Source organism: Cygnus atratus, chromosome 1 (assembly GCF_013377495.2).
Source record: "Cygnus atratus isolate AKBS03 ecotype Queensland, Australia chromosome 1, CAtr_DNAZoo_HiC_assembly, whole genome shotgun sequence".
Classification (NCBI taxonomy): Eukaryota; Metazoa; Chordata; class Aves; order Anseriformes; family Anatidae; genus Cygnus; species Cygnus atratus.
The window spans coordinates 143948645-143966830 of NC_066362.1; the positions used below are offsets into that span (position 1 = coordinate 143948645).

The 18186-nt window shown below is 37.4% G+C and overlaps 1 protein-coding gene across 1 annotated transcript in view; it reads left to right on the forward strand.

Annotated features, from left to right (window-relative positions):
* Positions 1-513: 513 nt before the first annotated feature.
* The window catches only part of CCDC138 (coiled-coil domain containing 138), a 48986-nt gene continuing 31313 nt past the window's right edge, over positions 514-18186 (forward strand). Inside the window, exons 1-9 of the mRNA XM_050708337.1 lie at positions 514-619; positions 1851-2035; positions 3006-3164; positions 5386-5505; positions 6838-6915; positions 8249-8368; positions 9702-9779; positions 11119-11238; positions 12569-12646. Of these exons, the coding sequence (XP_050564294.1) occupies positions 5401-5505; positions 6838-6915; positions 8249-8368; positions 9702-9779; positions 11119-11238; positions 12569-12646 (579 nt within the window). The 5' untranslated portion in view covers positions 514-619; positions 1851-2035; positions 3006-3164; positions 5386-5400. The remainder of the gene's footprint in view (positions 620-1850; positions 2036-3005; positions 3165-5385; positions 5506-6837; positions 6916-8248; positions 8369-9701; positions 9780-11118; positions 11239-12568; positions 12647-18186) is intronic.

An 18186-nucleotide genomic window follows, 5' to 3' on the forward strand; every position in this document is an offset into this window, starting at 1 on the left:
GGAGTCAGGGAACTTAATATGGTGCCTATTTCGTGGCATCTTCAGTACTGCTGTTGCAGTTAAAGAAACTGATAGCACTGCGGGGGGGGAAAAGTTCTTCGTTATGACTGTCCTTACTGTCCTGACTTAAAGTGGTTTGAATATTAGGCTCCTTCTTGCTTATTTTTTTTATTGCTTTACTCCTTATTAGTCTCAGGAGAATGATGTTACCAGCTCTACTGATATAGTGTCTACAACTAAAGAAGAACCAGCTCAATCAGCTGATGAGGCGATAGCACACATGCAGTCAGCTGAAGAGCCAGATTCCAGCACAGGCAATGTTCATGTATTGCAGGCTTGAGATGTCTTTTTTTCAATATAATTACTGTCATTCTGAGAAGTGATGTGCAAACTTTAAATATGTGGGAAGGGAAGAATATTGTAGAGACTTCGGCATTTTATTCTTGTTGACTACATGACATTAGAAATGTTTTCCCTAAAGGACTAGAAAACCATTTGACTTTCCCATCCTGTTTGATAGAAAACCAAATCTTTTCACTTTGTTTAGGCAATACTTCAGACATCTCACTTGCGTATCAGGCTTCCAAAAACTCTGGATACCTGGCTTTCAACTCAGTCGGTAAGTTAAGCCTCTGAGACAGATACTGAACAGGACTTCTGCTTCATACAAAATACCTTTGTGCACCAAACTTCTGCATATTGTTTAGATATGTAAATTTGTGCATATTATGTTAATTAGTGTAATTTTTCTTGGGCCATAAACCATAGGACTGCCTCTTGTGGTGGTGTACCACCCCTTAGCCCTGATTACATCATTTCTTATCTGTTAACCTTTTTCCTTTTTCTTGATGCTGCTTCTGGTTGTCTGCCCTTCTTTTCTCTTCCCCAGTTGCCTGCCATCAACAACCTATCCTTAACTACTTTTTCCCCATTGCCCTGAGTTTTCACAGAATCACAGAAAGGTTGAGATTGAAAGGGACCTCAAGAGGTCATCTTGTCCAAACTGCTCAAGCATCCTAGACACAGTTGCCCAGGATCATGTCCGGATGTTTCTGATATTTTTTTGTACCCAAATTTCTATTTCTGCTATCATCACCTAAGTAATCTTTGCCTTATGTGGTACCAGCATGCAGTTGGGCTTGCAACATTTCATCCCCTAGAAGATCCCAATACTTCCCTTCAGTTATCTGACAATTTTGGTTATTTAACTGTTTGTGAAATCTAGGGGAATGGCTTTAAACTGTAAGAGGGTAGGTTTAGATTAGGCATACAGAAGAAATACTTGACTCAGAGGATGGTGAGGCACTGGCATAGGTTGCTCAGAGAAGCTGTGGATGCCCCATCCCTGGAAGTGTTTAAGGCCAGGCTGGGTGGGGCTTTGAGCAACCTGGTCTGGTGGGAGGTGTCCCTGCCCATGGCAGGGGAGTTGGAACTGGGTGGTGGTTAAGGTCCCTTTCAACCCAAACCATTTTGTGATTCTTTGTCTAGCAATCTCTCATGCCACGTCCAGTAGTTTAAGTCCCATTCAGTTAGCTTAAATCAATTGACTGGCCTAATTGGCTTAGGTCAGGGTCTAGTCAGCAGTTAATCACTTTCCTGAAGCCATAACAAAAAGGAAACTTTGGCTACGTCATGTTTCAGTCTCTGCATAGATTGAGTCAAAAAAAGTCATGGAACAAAACTTTGAGCATTTCTCCTTAATTCTTTAGGAGATTACTTTTTCATTTCAATATCTCTTGCTCTATACTGGTCACTGTAAATGCTTAAAATATGTGTTCACTGTTTTGGATCAGCAGTCTTTATTTATTTAAGACGATATTTTTAATGTAAAGTGTGTTCTTTCTCTGTAGATAACACCTTACCATCCTGTTTGGATGAAAGTGCACAAGAAAATGGTGAACAGAATATTACTGGTGGTTTGGTAGGGAAGACTGAGAGTGGAACTGAAGCTCAAGAATTCAATAGGCAAGGCCTAATACTGCCTCACATCAGTCAGGTTTATAACGAATTGCATGTCACCTATCAGGAGCTCCAGGTAGGAACTGTAATGGCCTCAGACATTTTGTAATGTTCAGTAATGTTACAAAGATTCTCACTTTTGACAGAGAATTCAGAAATTACTAGCTATATCACTGTCATCATCCACCTCTTCCCCTAAATTAGTTCACTGATTTGATGATGATGGTCTGACTTGGGCAGTGGTTAGATCAGATCAGATATTTGCTCTGCTTCAGGGAGTTTGAACACAGTGCTATTACTCCAAGAGTTGTGTTTTGTGATGCAGTGTGGGCATGGAGAGAAACATCTGCAACCACTGCTTCTCCTGACAGCACCTGAAACTATTCTCTTCACTCTGGGCATTCAAGAGTGCTTGCCCTCTTGACCTTCTGTGAAGACCATCCCTTCTGCCTTTCCTTTTCTGCAGCTGATGACTCCCAATAGTTTATCTACCAGCAGGCTTGGGCCACTAACTGAAGAGTTCCCAAGCCTGCATTGGTTTTATTCTGTAACAGCTTCTGTGTTTCTGCTAGATTTCCTGCTGGGACTGTATTTTGTACCATACGAGATCAAAACAATTGTGTGTATCTTTTTTCTCATCACTTTCCTGGGGGTGCTTCCCACTAACTGAAGAAACAGTATAGTAATCTAGTGTTTAGGGCACTGGACTATTTTTTGTCTTACAGATAATAGCATTATTCAAAAGTTTTGGAAGCAAAATCCTACTTTTAATTGTCTAAGCTATTACTTGAACAGCCATGCAGAGTTGAATTTTGTATTTTGGAAGGCCAAGTAGTCCTGCCACAAATCAAAGTAGTTTGTGTTAGCATGTGAGGAAGCTGAATGTAGATGGCCATTAGGATACTTTTAATTAGTCAGCTATTGTGTAACACTACAATTAAAAACAAAACCTAAGCATATCTGCGGAGGAAAGAATTCTAGTTCACTATAAATCGATAATTTCATGTGTTTTGAAGCCATTTCAACATTTTTTTTCCTTGGTATAGAGAGAGCGTTCAGCACGGGAGCAATATGCACTGGAACTTCAGAGACTAGAATGTTTTCTAGTTCAGCGAGAAACATTGCTTTACAGACGTGAAGCAGCTTTGGCTGAAATAAAACGTTCTGAGGAAGAAGTTCAGGCAAGATTTGGAATTATAAAAAAGGTACAATAACTTATTTAATGATTCTTATTGCTCCCCATACATTTTAACTTGCTTGTAGTTTTCTTAAGTCATCAGATGTTTGCTGGATATAATGCTTATTTCTTTAAAGTGTTAGAAACCCCAAAATGAAAGACTGAGAATAAAAAGTACCAAACTGTTGTTAGGGTGTTTGGTGTGGTATCCAGTTCAAAATGGTGCATTTAATTGTGGGATGTGTAGGTACATTTTCCTGTTAAAATCTGGAAATTAAGATAATTTGTTTCTAAATCTGCAAAAATTATATGACTTTTATTAGAGAAAAAAACTGATGAATCTCTAGTTGTATGTAACTTGAATGATTATGTTTGCATCAGCTCTTTCTGAAGTAGATTTTCTTGGGAAAGCTTTAAAAAACATTGAGATTTTATGACATAATAACTTGCGAAGAGTATTTCTGGAAAAAAAAAACACTCAAAGTTCAACTGAATGTGGGGGCTGTGGCAAGAAATGAAATGGTATGATTTTGGTGTAAGGAGGTAATTATTGACACTATTCTTGCAGGGACTTGGTATTGAATGTAGCTCTTGTAAAACGTTTTGGTTATTATCGTGAAGGTTGCCAAGAGAAGTGCTTAAATATATGTACTCTGCGTCTAAACCATAAGATCAGAAAACAAATTTCTTTGAGGTGTGCAGATAAACCTTTCCCACAAGCCATTGAGGGAGTGTGCAGATACAGGAAAAAAAGGGAGGAAGGTGTCAGGGGAGCAGGACCTCAACTTTCAATAGGGAAGGAATGTGTTAAGATAGATGGTTCAAATCCGGAAAAGTGATTTTAAAGATGTGTCTTTAGAAAAAAGCACAAAAGTGGCTTTAAAAGTGTCACACAGGTTAGAGAAGTGTTGAAAATCCAGGAGCAATTAGTGGTTATCTGTAAAATCTTGTGGAGGTGGAGTGGAGTCAACTAGAAAAATCTGATGCTATTCTTTTCAAATGGGAAGGAGTTACACAGCCATCAACATAATGTTGGTTCTCAGCAAAATAAATAAATAAATAAATGTCCTGGCAAGCTATGAACAAACCATGCGAAGTGCCATGCCAAAAACACTGCAGTAAATAGCAACGAGCTTGTGTTAATCCTAAATTGTCAAATCAGTCTGATTTCCATTAGGACAAGGTAACAGGCATGGCTAGTAGAGCAGTAGTAGTTATATGTATGTCTAGACTTTGTTGTATTGTTTCTGGTACAGTTTTACATGGCGTTTTCATAATCATATTAGAAAAGTATGACAGCTGAAATAAGGTTGGTGGTAAGGTGTAGTGAGACAGTATTTCACAGTTGAAGGGATGTACATAGTAGATTCTGGAATAGTCTCTTTTGAGTCCAGTATTGGGTGTTTTCAATGAGAAGCGTGATGGTGAGAAAGAGCACACTTGTTAAACTTGAAGCGAATAGCAAGTGAGGGAGAATTTCAAGCATGCTGAAAAAGAAGGTTAGGATTAAAATTGATCTTGACAAATTGAAGAGGTAGTAGGTCTGAGAAAAGTGCAATGCTTCAGAGGCAAGAGTGTGCAGTATTGCATTTGAACAGAAATATCAGCTGTACACGTACAGGGTGATGAACAAATGCAGGGATATGTGAACATGCCAATCTTCGGCTACATGAAAGGCTGCCACAAAGAGAAAGAAACTAATCTTTTTTTTTTTTCCAAGTCTGTGATAGAAGTAGTAGCAGGGTAAGAATGAGGAAAACCTAGATTAAAAGAAAAGCAGTCAACCACTGGGTCAGAGAGGTCAGTAGGACTGGTGCTTCCAGTATTTGCAGGTCTTCAGAACAGACTAGACAAACATTTGGCAGGATGAAGGGATACAGTTGATTATGATATGGATGGTACCCGATTTGATAATGGAATTGGATGGTTTAGACATCCTGGCACCACCTACAACAACCCAGTGGCCTGTGAAATTATTGCCAAGTCCCTGAAGCACTGTGAAATTATTGTCAAAACCCTGAATATGCAAGCCTTATGGCTCCCCTTTTTCTTTATATTTCTTCTTAATATGTGGTGTGGATGTTGCTTTCTTCACTACTGGTTGTCTGTGCAGATTGGACCATGCAGAATTACAAATTTGATCTTTGGAAGTTTGTCCTATTATTTTAACAGTAAAAGGGAACTTAGTTGAGAATTATTTCTAAAATACACTCTTGTTAATCATGCTTTAACATTTGGTATTTCTATAGCAACATGAGACAGAAATGAACCAAATGAGAGAAACCTTGAGACGAGTGACTGAGGAAAATAGTAAACTGAAGTCATCATTTAACTGTGTGATGGAAGAGGATGACTCCCTAAGAAAACAGGCAAGATGGATTATTTCCTGTTATTAGTAGCTTTACAAGTTACAGTCAACTATTTTAAACGTTTGAACAAGTTGTTTGCAAAATTGCTGATTTTGTTTCTGTAAGACAAGAATTGTGAGAATGGTTGTAATTACTTTCTGCTTCATTTTCTAGCACGTGAAATTTAGTCTCTCAGATCTTTTCCAGTATTAAAGAAATTAGAGTTAGTCCTCTGACCCTGTAGCAACAGCTGATTTTAGGAAAGACTAACCATATCCTGTGAAGCAAACTGAGATTGGATAGAGATAAAGTATTTTATAATAGAAGCCACCCTGTGCTGAATTGCTCTGCTGATTCTATTAAATAAAAAGTAGTATGTGTATTTCTAATTCCATGATTACTCAGTATCTTCAGTTATTTTTAAAAGCGTTAATTAAAGGAATATTTTCTCTGTTCTTGAAGACACGCTGAGACAGTGCTTCACAATAATACAGAGTTAAGTTTTCTTCTCACTTGACTTAAATCTGACCTAAATGCTGACAAGCAAATTGCTACGTAAACTCTTTTGACCATTGCTCCTTCAGTGAATTGCGGTTCTGATGCTCTTGAGTATGATGAAAATCATCTGCTCCCTAGTCTCAGTAAAATCTTTGTCTTTCTCTTTTGTGCAAACTGAAGTATTCATAGAGGACTTACATGGTGATCGGGATGTTTGTTGTATCCATAGAGTACGTTACTTGTATTTAAATGGAGGTTGTAGTTTGCCTCGTATTCTTTTCTCACAGAGCATGGTCAGTAACAGTGTCATTCTTTAGAGAAGAAAACTTTCACCCTCTCTATTTCCAAGGCCATTAGACCATTCTTGAAACATGCACTGCATTTTGTGTGTCACTTCTTTATGAGAAGTAATCAAATACGTAGTGCCTATATACCTAAAGAGGTATTGTGCTTATTCTTCCCCTGTAAGCGGAAAGGTTGGGCCGCAAGTCAACAAAGAGCCACGACTATTTTATTTATCCAGGCAGAGGTTGCCTGGAGAGGTTGAGGAGTCCCCGTCCTTGAAGATCTTCACAAGCTGCCTGGACGGGGTCCTGGGCAGGCTGCTCTGGGTGGCCCTGTTTAAACAAGATGTTTGGACCAGATGGTCTCCAGAGGTCCCTTCCCACCTCGGCCATCCCGTGATTTGTTGAGGAAGTGGACAGTGATTTTGTTTCTATCACTGTCCATGCTGAGAAGAAAAAAAATTGAACTTTTAATCATTTAGCAATCACATCAAATGATTTCAATGTGACGGTTAAGTCAAAAAGTGAGTTTTGAATCTACAGCTATTTGAACGTTTTTTGATTCTTTCAGTTAAGTGGCGCGAACGCACAGAACAAGATGTTAGAAGATCGAGCAAGAACCATGCAAGCTCAGTTAGACAATTTACAGGTAAGGTTTCTTCTTACAGGTACCTTCTTCCTTTATAGTTATGCAAGCCTTATAAAGCATTGTGTAATGTAGTTTGGAGAAACTGAGAATCTTCATTCAAATTTTTTCTCGCAAAACCTTTCACTTGTAATTCTGCTGTCCCTGACTGTTTTGAAAGTTTATGGTCAGTTTCAAGCCACCTTGCTCCTGCTCCATCCCAAGCTGAGCAAGCTTTTCCTAGGCTTGGTTAACTCTAAAGGTTTGGCCTTTTCAATGGAAGTAGTTGAGCACTCTGCTTGGAGCCTATCTGTAGCATTTTTCTTTGTCGATGAGATCGTTTCTATATTTACCACTAAAGTCCTTTTTGCAGCATGATAACAGTCTGAGAGCGAGGCTTAAGAAAATGTAGTGGATGGTTGAATTCTTAGCGCAAAAAACAGCACTTCTGAACAAAGCGCTCTTTTCACGTAGAAGATTCTCACAGTTTCTGAGAAAAGGAACGTTATTTTCTGAAAACATTTGTTTTATACTCAGCTTGAAAGCCTCAGTGTTGTGTTTTTTTCAGAATGTGCTGGCATATATTTAATTATATTACAAATTTCCAGTGAGGGGGGGAAAAAAGACACATTCCTTGGTTTCTTTTTCAAGACGCACAGATTTTTGACTGTTACAAGTAATTGTCATTTCAGTTTTCCTTTGTTGCTGTTTTTTGTCTGTTTTTGCTTATAATTTAATGGTATGTACTGGTATTAAGATATATCATTAAATTATATTATAAAATATTATATTAAAAGATAACTATGTTGAGTTTCACAAGGGTTTTTTTTTCCAATTCAATGAAATGTAACAAGTATTGGATACATTTCTGGACATTGCAGGACAGGTGTTTAAGTACAGGTGAACTAAAGCGTCTTAACTATCAGCAGTGAATGGTTAGAATATTTGAAAGATTCAAGAACGAGAGAATTGGGCATATTTGTGGTTAAAATGGATGCTAAGATAAAAAGCTAAGTGTAAACAAAAGCTTTGACATTTGTTTTCATTCACAGTTCTGTCCCACATGTGACTTAACTGGGGAATGTACAATTGAGAAGATCTAGGTATTTTCTGGAAAAAAATAAGATCCATAGGCTGTACACCATGGCTCCCATTTTCTTTATATTTCTTCTTAATACGTGGTGTGGATGTTGCTTTCTTCACTACTGGTTGCATGTGCAGATTGGACCATGCAGAATTACAAATTTGATCTTTGGAAGTTTGTCCTATTATTTTAACAGTAAAAGGGAACTTAGTTGAGAATTATTTCTAAAATACACTCTTGTTAATCATGCTTTAACATTTGGTATTTCTATAGCAACATGAGACAGAAATGAACCAAATGAGAGAAACCTTGAGACGAGTGACTGAGGAAAATAGTAAACTGAAGTCATCATTTAACTGTGTGATGGAAGAGGATGACGCCCTAAGAAAACAGGCAAGATGAATTATTTCCTGTTATTAGTAGCTTTACAAGTTACAGTCAACTATTTTAAACGTTTGAACAAGTTGTTTGCAAAATTGCTGATTTTGTTTCTGTAAGACAAGAATTGTGAGAATGGTTGTAATTACTTTCTGCTTCATTTTCTAGCACGTGAAATTTAGTCTCTCAGATCTTTTCCAGTATTAAAGAAATTAGAGTTAGTCCTCTGACCCTGTAGCAACAGCTGATTTTAGGAAAGACTAACCATATCCTGTGAAGCAAACTGAGATTGGATAGAGATAAAGTATTTTATAATAGAAGCCACCCTGTGCTGAATTGCTCTGCTGATTCTATTAAATAAAAAGTAGTATGTGTATTTCTAATTCCATGATTACTCAGTATCTTCAGTTATTTTTAAAAGTGTTAATTAAGGAATATTTTCTCTGTTCTTGAAGACACGCTGAGACAGTGCTTCACAATAATACAGAGTTAAAGTTTTCTTCTCACTTGACTTAAATCTGACCTAAATGCTGACAAGCAAATTGCTACGTAAACTCTTTTGACCATTGCTCCTTCAGTGAATTGCGGTTCTGATGCTCTTGAGTATGATGAAAATCATCTGCTCCCTAGTCTCAGTAAAATCTTTGTCTTTCTCTTTTGTGCAAACTGAAGTATTCATAGAGGACTTACATGGTGATCGGGATGTTTGTTGTATCCATAGAGTACGTTACTTGTATTTAAATGGAGGTTGTAGTTTGCCTCGTATTCTTTTCTCACAGAGCATGGTCAGTAACAGTGTCATTCTTTAGAGAAGAAAACTTTCACCCTCTGTATTTCCAAGGCCATTAGACCATTCTTGAAACATGCACTGCATTTTGTGTGTCACTTCTTTATGAGAAGTAATCAAATACGTAGTGCCTATATACCTAAAGAGGTATTGTGCTTATTCTTCCCCTGTAAGCGGAAAGGTTGGGCCGCAAGTCAACAAAGAGCCACGACTATTTTATTTATCCAGGCAGAGGTTGCCTGGAGAGGTTGAGGAGTCCCTGTCCTTGAAGATCTTCACAAGCTGCCTGGACCGGGGTCCTGGGCAGGCTGCTCTGGGTGGCCCTGTTTAAACAAGATGTTTGGACCAGATGGTCTCCAGAGGTCCCTTCCCACCTCGGCCATCCCGTGATTTGTTGAGGAAGTGGACAGTGATTTTGTTTCTATCACTGTCCATGCTGAGAAGAAAAAAAATTGAACTTTTAATCATTTAGCAATCACATCAAATGATTTCAATGTGACGGTTAAGTCAAAAAGTGAGTTTTGAATCTACAGCTATTTGAACGTTTTTTGATTCTTTCAGTTAAGTGGCGCGAACGAACAGAACAAGATGTTAGAAGATCGAGCAAGAACCATGCAAGCTCAGTTAGACAATTTACAGGTAAGGTTTCTTCTTGCAGGTACCTTCTTCCTTTATAGTTATGCAAGCCTTATAAAGCATTGTGTAATGTAGTTTGGAGAAACTGAGAATCTTCATTCAAATTTTTTCTCGCAAAACCTTTCACTTGTTATTCTGCTGTCCCTGACTGTTTTGAAAGTTTATGGTCAGTTTCAAGCCACCTTGCTCCTGCTCCATCCCAAGCTGAGCAAGCTTTTCCTAGGCTTGGTTAACTCTAAAGGTTTGGCCTTTTCAATGGAAGTAGTTGAGCACTCTGCTTGGAGCCTATCTGTAGCATTTTTCTTTGTCGATGAGATCGTTTCTATATTTACCACTAAAGTCCTTTTTGCAGCATGATAACAGTCTGAGAGCGAGGCTTAAGAAAATGTAGTGGATGGTTGAATTCTTAGCGCAAAAGACAGCACTTCTGAACAAAGCGCTCTTTTCACGTAGAAGATTCTCACAGTTTCTGAGAAAAGGAACGTTATTTTCTGAAAACATTTGTTTTATACTCAGCTTGAAAGCCTCAGTGTTGTGTTTTTTTCAGAATGTGCTGGCATATATTTAATTATATTACAAATTTCCAGTGAGGGGGGGAAAAAAGACACATTCCTTGGTTTCTTTTTCAAGACGCACAGGTTTTTGACTGTTACAAGTAATTGTCATTTCAGTTTTCCTTTGTTGCTGTTTTTTGTCTGTTTTTGCTTATAATTTAATGGTATGTACTGGTATTAAGTTATATCATTAAATTATATTATAATATAAAATATTATATTAAAAGATAACTATGTTGAGTTTCACAAGGGTTTTTTTTTTCCAATTCAATGAAATGTAACAAGTATTGGATACATTCCTGGACATTGCAGGACAGGTGTTTAAGTACAGGTGAACTAAAGCGTCTTAACTATCAGCAGTGAATGGTTAGAATATTTGAAAGATTCAAGAACGAGAGAATTGAGCATATTTGTGGTTAAAATGGATGCTAAGATAAAAAGCTAAGTGTAAACAAAAGCTTTGACATTTGTTTTCATTCACAGTTCTGTCCCACATGTGACTTAACTGGGGAATGTACAATTGAGAAGATCTAGGTATTTTCTGGAAAAAAATAAGATCCATAGGCTGTACACCATGGCTCCCATTTTCTTTATATTTCTTCTTAATACGTGGTGTGGATGTTGCTTTCTTCACTACTGGTTGCATGTGCAGATTGGACCATGCAGAATTACAAATTTGATCTTTGGAAGTTTGTCCTATTATTTTAACAGTAAAATGGAACTTAGTTGAGAATTATTTCTAAAATACACTCTTGTTAATCATGCTTTAACATTTGGTATTTCTATAGCAACATGAGAAAGAAATGAACCAAATGAGAGAGACCTTGAGACAAGTGACTGAGGAAAATAGTAAACTGAAGTCATCATTTAACTGTGTGATGGAAGAGGATGACTCCCTAAGAAAACAGGCAAGATGAATTATTTCCTGTTATTAGTAGCTTTACAAGTTACAGTCAACTATTTTAAACGTTTGAACAAATTGTTTGCAAAATTGCTGATTTTGTTTCTGTAAGACAAGAATTGTGTGAATGGTTGTAATTACTTTCTGCTTCATTTTCTAGCACGTGAAATTTAGTCTCTCAGATCTTTTCCAGTATTAAAGAAATTAGAGTTAGTCCTCTGACCCTGTAGCAACAGCTGATTTTAGGAAAGACTAACCATATCCTGTGAAGCAAACTGAGATTGGATAGAGATAAAGTATTTTATAATAGAAGCCACCCTGTGCTGAATTGCTCTGCTGATTCTATTAAATAAAAAGTAGTATGTGTATTTCTAATTCCATGATTACTCAGTATCTTCAGTTATTTTTAAAAGTGTTAATTAAGGAATATTTTCTCTGTTCTTGAAGACACGCTGAGACAGTGCTTCACAATAATACAGAGTTAGTTTTCTTCTCACTTGACTTAAATCTGACCTAAATGCTGACAAGCAAATTGCTACGTAAACTCTTTTGACCATTGCTCCTTCAGTGAATTGTGGTTCTGATGCTCTTGAGTATGATGAAAATCATCTGCTCCCTAGTCTCAGTAAAATCTTTGTCTTTCTCTTTTGTGCAAACTGAAGTATTCATAGAGGACTTACATGGTGATCGGGATGTTTGTTGTATCCATAGAGTACGTTACTTGTATTTAAATGGAGGTTGTAGTTTGCCTCGTATTCTTTTCTCACAGAGCATGGTCAGTAACAGTGTCATTCTTTAGAGAAGAAAACTTTCACCCTCTCTATTTCCAAGGCCATTAGACCATTCTTGAAACATGCACTGCATTTTGTGTGTCACTTCTTTATGAGAAGTAATCAAATACGTAGTGCCTATATACCTAAAGAGGTATTGTGCTTATTCTTCCCCTGTAAGCGGAAAGGTTGGGCCGCAAGTCAACAAAGAGCCACGACTATTTTATTTATCCAGGCAGAGGTTGCCTGGAGAGGTTGAGGAGTCCCCGTCCTTGAAGATCTTCACAAGCTGCCTGGACGGGGTCCTGGGCAGGCTGCTCTGGGTGGCCCTGTTTAAACAAGATGTTTGGACCAGATGGTCTCCAGAGGTCCCTTCCCACCTCGGCCATCCCGTGATTTGTTGAGGAAGTGGACAGTGATTTTGTTTCTATCACTGTCCATGCTGAGAAGAAAAAAAATTGAACTTTTAATCATTTAGCAATCACATCAAATGATTTCAATGTGACGGTTAAGTCAAAAAGTGAGTTTTGAATCTACAGCCATTTGAACGTTTTTTGATTCTTTCAGTTAAGTGACGCGAACGCACAGAACAAGATGTTAGAAGATCGAGCAAGAACCATGCAAGCTCAGTTAGACAATTTACAGGTAAGGTTTCTTCTTACAGGTACCTTCTTCCTTTATAGTTAACAAGTGAAATATAATTCATTGTTACATTTTATTGCAGCAGAAGAATGCATTTTTAATGGCACAGAAGTCCAAGGATTCAGGAGAAGTGGTGCGCCCATGTCAACCTGTTAAGAAGGGAAAAGAGACTGGAGCATCAAAAAGTGTTAAGGTAAGGACTGGGCAAGGTGAAAGATCTGTTTGAAAGACTTTAGGCAGTAGAATGTTATGTATCTGCTAGAAATTAGAAAATGCTAGAAATTAGAAAAATAAAATAACTTTTATTGGTTTTTTTTAGTGAGTTAATTACAGTAGGAATAGGTAGACACTATATTGGGAGAAACAGATAGTCAACTGAAAGAATAAAGTATGTTGCTAAAATTCAAAAGACATTTTTATATTGTATATGTATATGTTTTTTACTTACTTGGCTATGTTTTCTTCTTCCTCTCATGTTATCTCTCAACTATGAATTAAAATTCTGCCTGCACTATAACTGTTTTCTTCTGCTGTGTCAGAGCAAATCTTAAACTTATTCTGGTTACTGCTACAGTACAACACTGTCCTTATGAATAACACCAGCTGAAATGTAGTTAGAGGAGTCAGATAACAAATTTTAATTTTATAAGCCAGAGATGATTGTGCTGCTGTTATACTTTGGAGGAATGGTCTTTAATGTGGGAAAGAATAAATGCAGTGTTCATATATAGTTCCAAAAGGATCACCTTGTTTTCCTTAAAATACCTTCTTACATCACTTAATGAAATACTTTCTGTCTCCGTGTTATTCCAGTCAGTAGCAAGTCCTCTGCTAGTACTCTGCCAACATTTCCCGACTGGTAATGACTTTCTCCCGCTAGAGGCTAAACTGAAATGAGAGAGAGAGATTCACGCCATTCTACTTGATCTATATCAGATGCCTTAAAACTGTACTGTCTCTATATAGCCAACATATTTCTCTGTGTACGTAGGTTTTAGTGTACTTTAGTCGCAAGTGATATATGAGCAGTATCAGTAGTTATAATTCTGAGTGAAGAGAAGAACAGTTGTCTGAAGGTAGATACAAGAAAACCTGTGAAGGTTTTAGAGAGCTGTTCATGCAGCCTGTCTTCAGGAACCTCTGGATACCTTTCACAGAGTTTTTCTGTACGGTTGTAGTAGAGGGACAGAATGACAATTTCATGAAGTCTTTATTCTTCTAACAGTGCTAGTTACACAGTTAAAATTTAGCATAAGTAGATTGTATGAAATAAAGCAAAGGAGTGTATCGCATGCATCAAAATGAGGATTTCCACATGCACAGATCATTAAGCCATTGAGGGAGGATGCACAAGCCAGTGAGGGAGTGTGCAGATACAGGAAAAAAAGGGAGGAAGGTGTCAGGGGAGCAGGACCTCAACTTTCAATAGGGAAGGAATGTGTTAAGATAGATGGTTCAAATCCGGAAAAGTGATTTTAAAGATGTGTCTTTAGAAAAAAGCACAAAAGTGGCTTTAAAAGTGTCACACAGGTTAGAGAAGTGTTGAAAATCCAGGAGCAATTAGTGGTTATCTGTAAAATCTTGTGGAGGTGGAGTGGAGTCAACTAGAAAAATCTGATGCTATTCTTTTCAAATGGGAAAGAGTTACACAGCCATTAACATAATGTTGGTTCTCAGCAAAATAAATTAAATAAATAAATGTCCTGGCAAGCTATGAACAAACCATGCGAAGTGCCATGCCAAAAACACTGCAGTAAATAGCAACGAGCTTGTGTTAATCCTAAATTGTCAAATCAGTCTGATTTCCATTAGGACAAGGTAACAGGCATGGCTAGTAGAGGAGTAGTAGTTATATGTGTGTCTAGACTTTGTTGTATTGTTTCTGGTACAGTTTTACATGGCGTTTTCATAATCATATTAGAAAAGTATGACAGCTGAAATAAGGTTGGTGGTAAGGTGTAGTGAGACAGTATTTCACAGTTGAAGGGATGTACATAGTAGATTCTGGAATAGTCTCTTTTGAGTCCAGTATTGGGTGTTTTCAATGAGAAGCGTGATGGTGAGAAAGAGCACACTTGTTAAACTTGAAGCGAATAGCAAGTGAGGGAGAATTTCAAGCATGCTGAAAAAGAAGGTTAGGATTAAAATTGATCTTGACAAATTGAAGAGGTAGTAGGTCTGAGAAAAGTGCAATGCTTCAGAGGCAAGAGTGTGCAGTATTGCATTTGAACAGAAATATCAGCTGTACACGTACAGGGTGATGAACAAATGCAGGGATATGTGAACATGCCAATCTTCGGCTACGTGAAAGGCTGCCACAAAGAGAAAGAAACTAATCTTTTTTTTTTTTCCAAGTCTGTGATAGAAGTAGTAGCAGGGTAAGAATGAGGAAAACCTAGATTAAAAGAAAAGCAGTCAACCACTGGGTCAGAGAGGTCAGTAGGACTGGTGCTTCCAGTATTTGCAGGTCTTCAGAACAGACTAGACAAACATTTGGCAGGATGAAGGGATACAGTTGATTATGATATGGATGGTAACCGATTTGATAATGGAATTGGATGGTTTAGACATCCTGGCACCACCTACAACAACCCAGTGGCCTGTGAAGTTATTGCCAAATCCCTGAAGCACTGTGAAATTATTGTCAAAACCCTGAATATGCAAGCCTTATAAAGCATTGTGTAATGTAGTTTGGAGAAACTGAGAATCTTCATTCACATTATTTCTTGTAAAACCTTTCACTTGTAATTCTGCTGTCCCTGACTGTTTTGAAAGTTTATGGTCAGTTTCAAGCCACCTTGCTCCTGCTCCATCCCAAGCTGAGCAAGCTTTTCCTAGGCTTGGTTAACTCTAAAGGTTTGGCCTTTTCAATGGAAGTAGTTGAGCACTCTGCTTGGAGCCTATCTGTAGCATTTTTTTGTCGATGAGATCGTTTCTATATTTACCACTAAAGTCCTTTTTGCAGCATGATAACAGTCTGAAAGCGAGGCTTAAGAAAATGTAGTGGATGGTTGAATTCTTAGCGCAAAAGACAGCACTTCTGAACAAAGCGCTCTTTTCACGTAGAAGATTCTCACAGTTTCTGAGAAAAGGAACGTTATTTTCTGAAAACATTTGTTTTATACTCAGCTTGAAAGCCTCAGTGTTGTGTTTTTTTCAGAATGTGCTGGCATATATTTAATTATATTACAAATTTCCAGTGAGGGGGGGAAAAAAGACACATTCCTTGGTTTCTTTTTCAAGACGCACAGGTTTTTGACTGTTACAAGTAATTGTCATTTCAGTTTTCCTTTGTTGCTGTTTTTTGTCTGTTTTTGCTTATAATTTAATGGTATGTACTGGTATTAAGTTATATCATTAAATTATATTATAATATAAAATATTATATTAAAAGATAACTATGTTGAGTTTCACAAGGGTTTTTTTTTCCAATTCAATGAAATGTAACAAGTATTGGATACATTCCTGGACATTGCAGGACAGGTGTTTAAGTACAGGTGAACTAAAGCGTCTTAACTATCAGCAGTGAATGGTTAGAATATTTGAAAGATTCAAGAACGAGAGAATTGAGCATATTTGTGGTTAAAATGGATGCTAAGATAAAAAGCTAAGTGTAAACAAAAGCTTTGACATTTGTTTTCATTCACAGTTCTGTCCCACATGTGACTTAACTGGGGAATGTACAATTGAGAAGATCTAGGTATTTTCTGGAAAAAAATAAGATCCATAGGCTGTACACCATGGCTCCCATTTTCTTTATATTTCTTCTTAATACGTGGTGTGGATGTTGCTTTCTTCACTACTGGTTGCATGTGCAGATTGGACCATGCAGAATTACAAATTTGATCTTTGGAAGTTTGTCCTATTATTTTAACAGTAAAATGGAACTTAGTTGAGAATTATTTCTAAAATACACTCTTGTTAATCATGCTTTAACATTTGGTATTTCTATAGCAACATGAGAAAGAAATGAACCAAATGAGAGAGACCTTGAGACAAGTGACTGAGGAAAATAGTAAACTGAAGTCATCATTTAACTGTGTGATGGAAGAGGATGACTCCCTAAGAAAACAGGCAAGATGAATTATTTCCTGTTATTAGTAGCTTTACAAGTTACAGTCAACTATTTTAAACGTTTGAACAAGTTGTTTGCAAAATTGCTGATTTTGTTTCTGTAAGACAAGAATTGTGTGAATGGTTGTAATTACTTTCTGCTTCATTTTCTAGCACGTGAAATTTAGTCTCTCAGATCTTTTCCAGTATTAAAGAAATTAGAGTTAGTCCTCTGACCCTGTAGCAACAGCTGATTTTAGGAAAGACTAACCATATCCTCTGAAGCAAACTGAGATTGGATAGAGATAAAGTATTTTATAATAGAAGCCACCCTGTGCTGAATTGCTCTGCTGATTCTATTAAATAAAAAGTAGTATGTGTATTTCTAATTCCATGATTACTCAGTATCTTCAGTTATTTTTAAAAGTGTTAATTAAGGAATATTTTCTCTGTTCTTGGAGACACGCTGAGACAGTGCTTCACAATAATACAGAGTTAGTTTTCTTCTCACTTGACTTAAATCTGACCTAAATGCTGACAAGCAAATTGCTACGTAAACTCTTTTGACCATTGCTCCTTCAGTGAATTGTGGTTCTGATGCTCTTGAGTATGATGAAAATCATCTGCTCCCTAGTCTCAGTAAAATCTTTGTCTTTCTCTTTTGTGCAAACTGAAGTATTCATAGAGGACTTACATGATGATCGGGATGTTTGTTGTATCCATAGAGTACGTTACTTGTATTTAAATGGAGGTTGTAGTTTGCCTCGTATTCTTTTCTCACAGAGCATGGTCAGTAACAGTGTCATTCTTTAGAGAAGAAAACTTTCACCCTCTCTATTTCCAAGGCCATTAGACCATTCTTGAAACATGCACTGCATTTTGTGTGTCACTTCTTTATGAGAAGTAATCAAATACGTAGTGCCTATATACCTAAAGAGGTATTGTGCTTATTCTTCCCCTGTAAGTGGAAAGGTTGGGCCGCAAGTCAACAAAGAGCCACGACTATTTTATTTATCCAGGCAGAGGTTGCCTGGAGAGGTTGAGGAGTCCCCGTCCTTGAAGATCTTCACAAGCTGCCTGGACGGGGTCCTGGGCAGGCTGCTCTGGGTGGCCCTGTTTAAACAAGATGTTTGGACCAGATGGTCTCCAGAGGTCCCTTCCCACCTCGGCCATCCCGTGATTTGTTGAGGAAGTGGACAGTGATTTTGTTTCTATCACTGTCCATGCTGAGAAGAAAAAAAATTGAACTTTTAATCATTTAGCAATCACATCAAATGATTTCAATGTGACGGTTAAGTCAAAAAGTGAGTTTTGAATCTACAGCTATTTGAACGTTTTTTGATTCTTTCAGTTAAGTGACGCGAACGCACAGAACAAGATGTTAGAAGATCGAGCAAGAACCATGCAAGCTCAGTTAGACGATTTACAGGTAAGGTTTCTTCTTACAGGTACCTTCTTCCTTTATAGTTAACAAGTGAAATATAATTCAT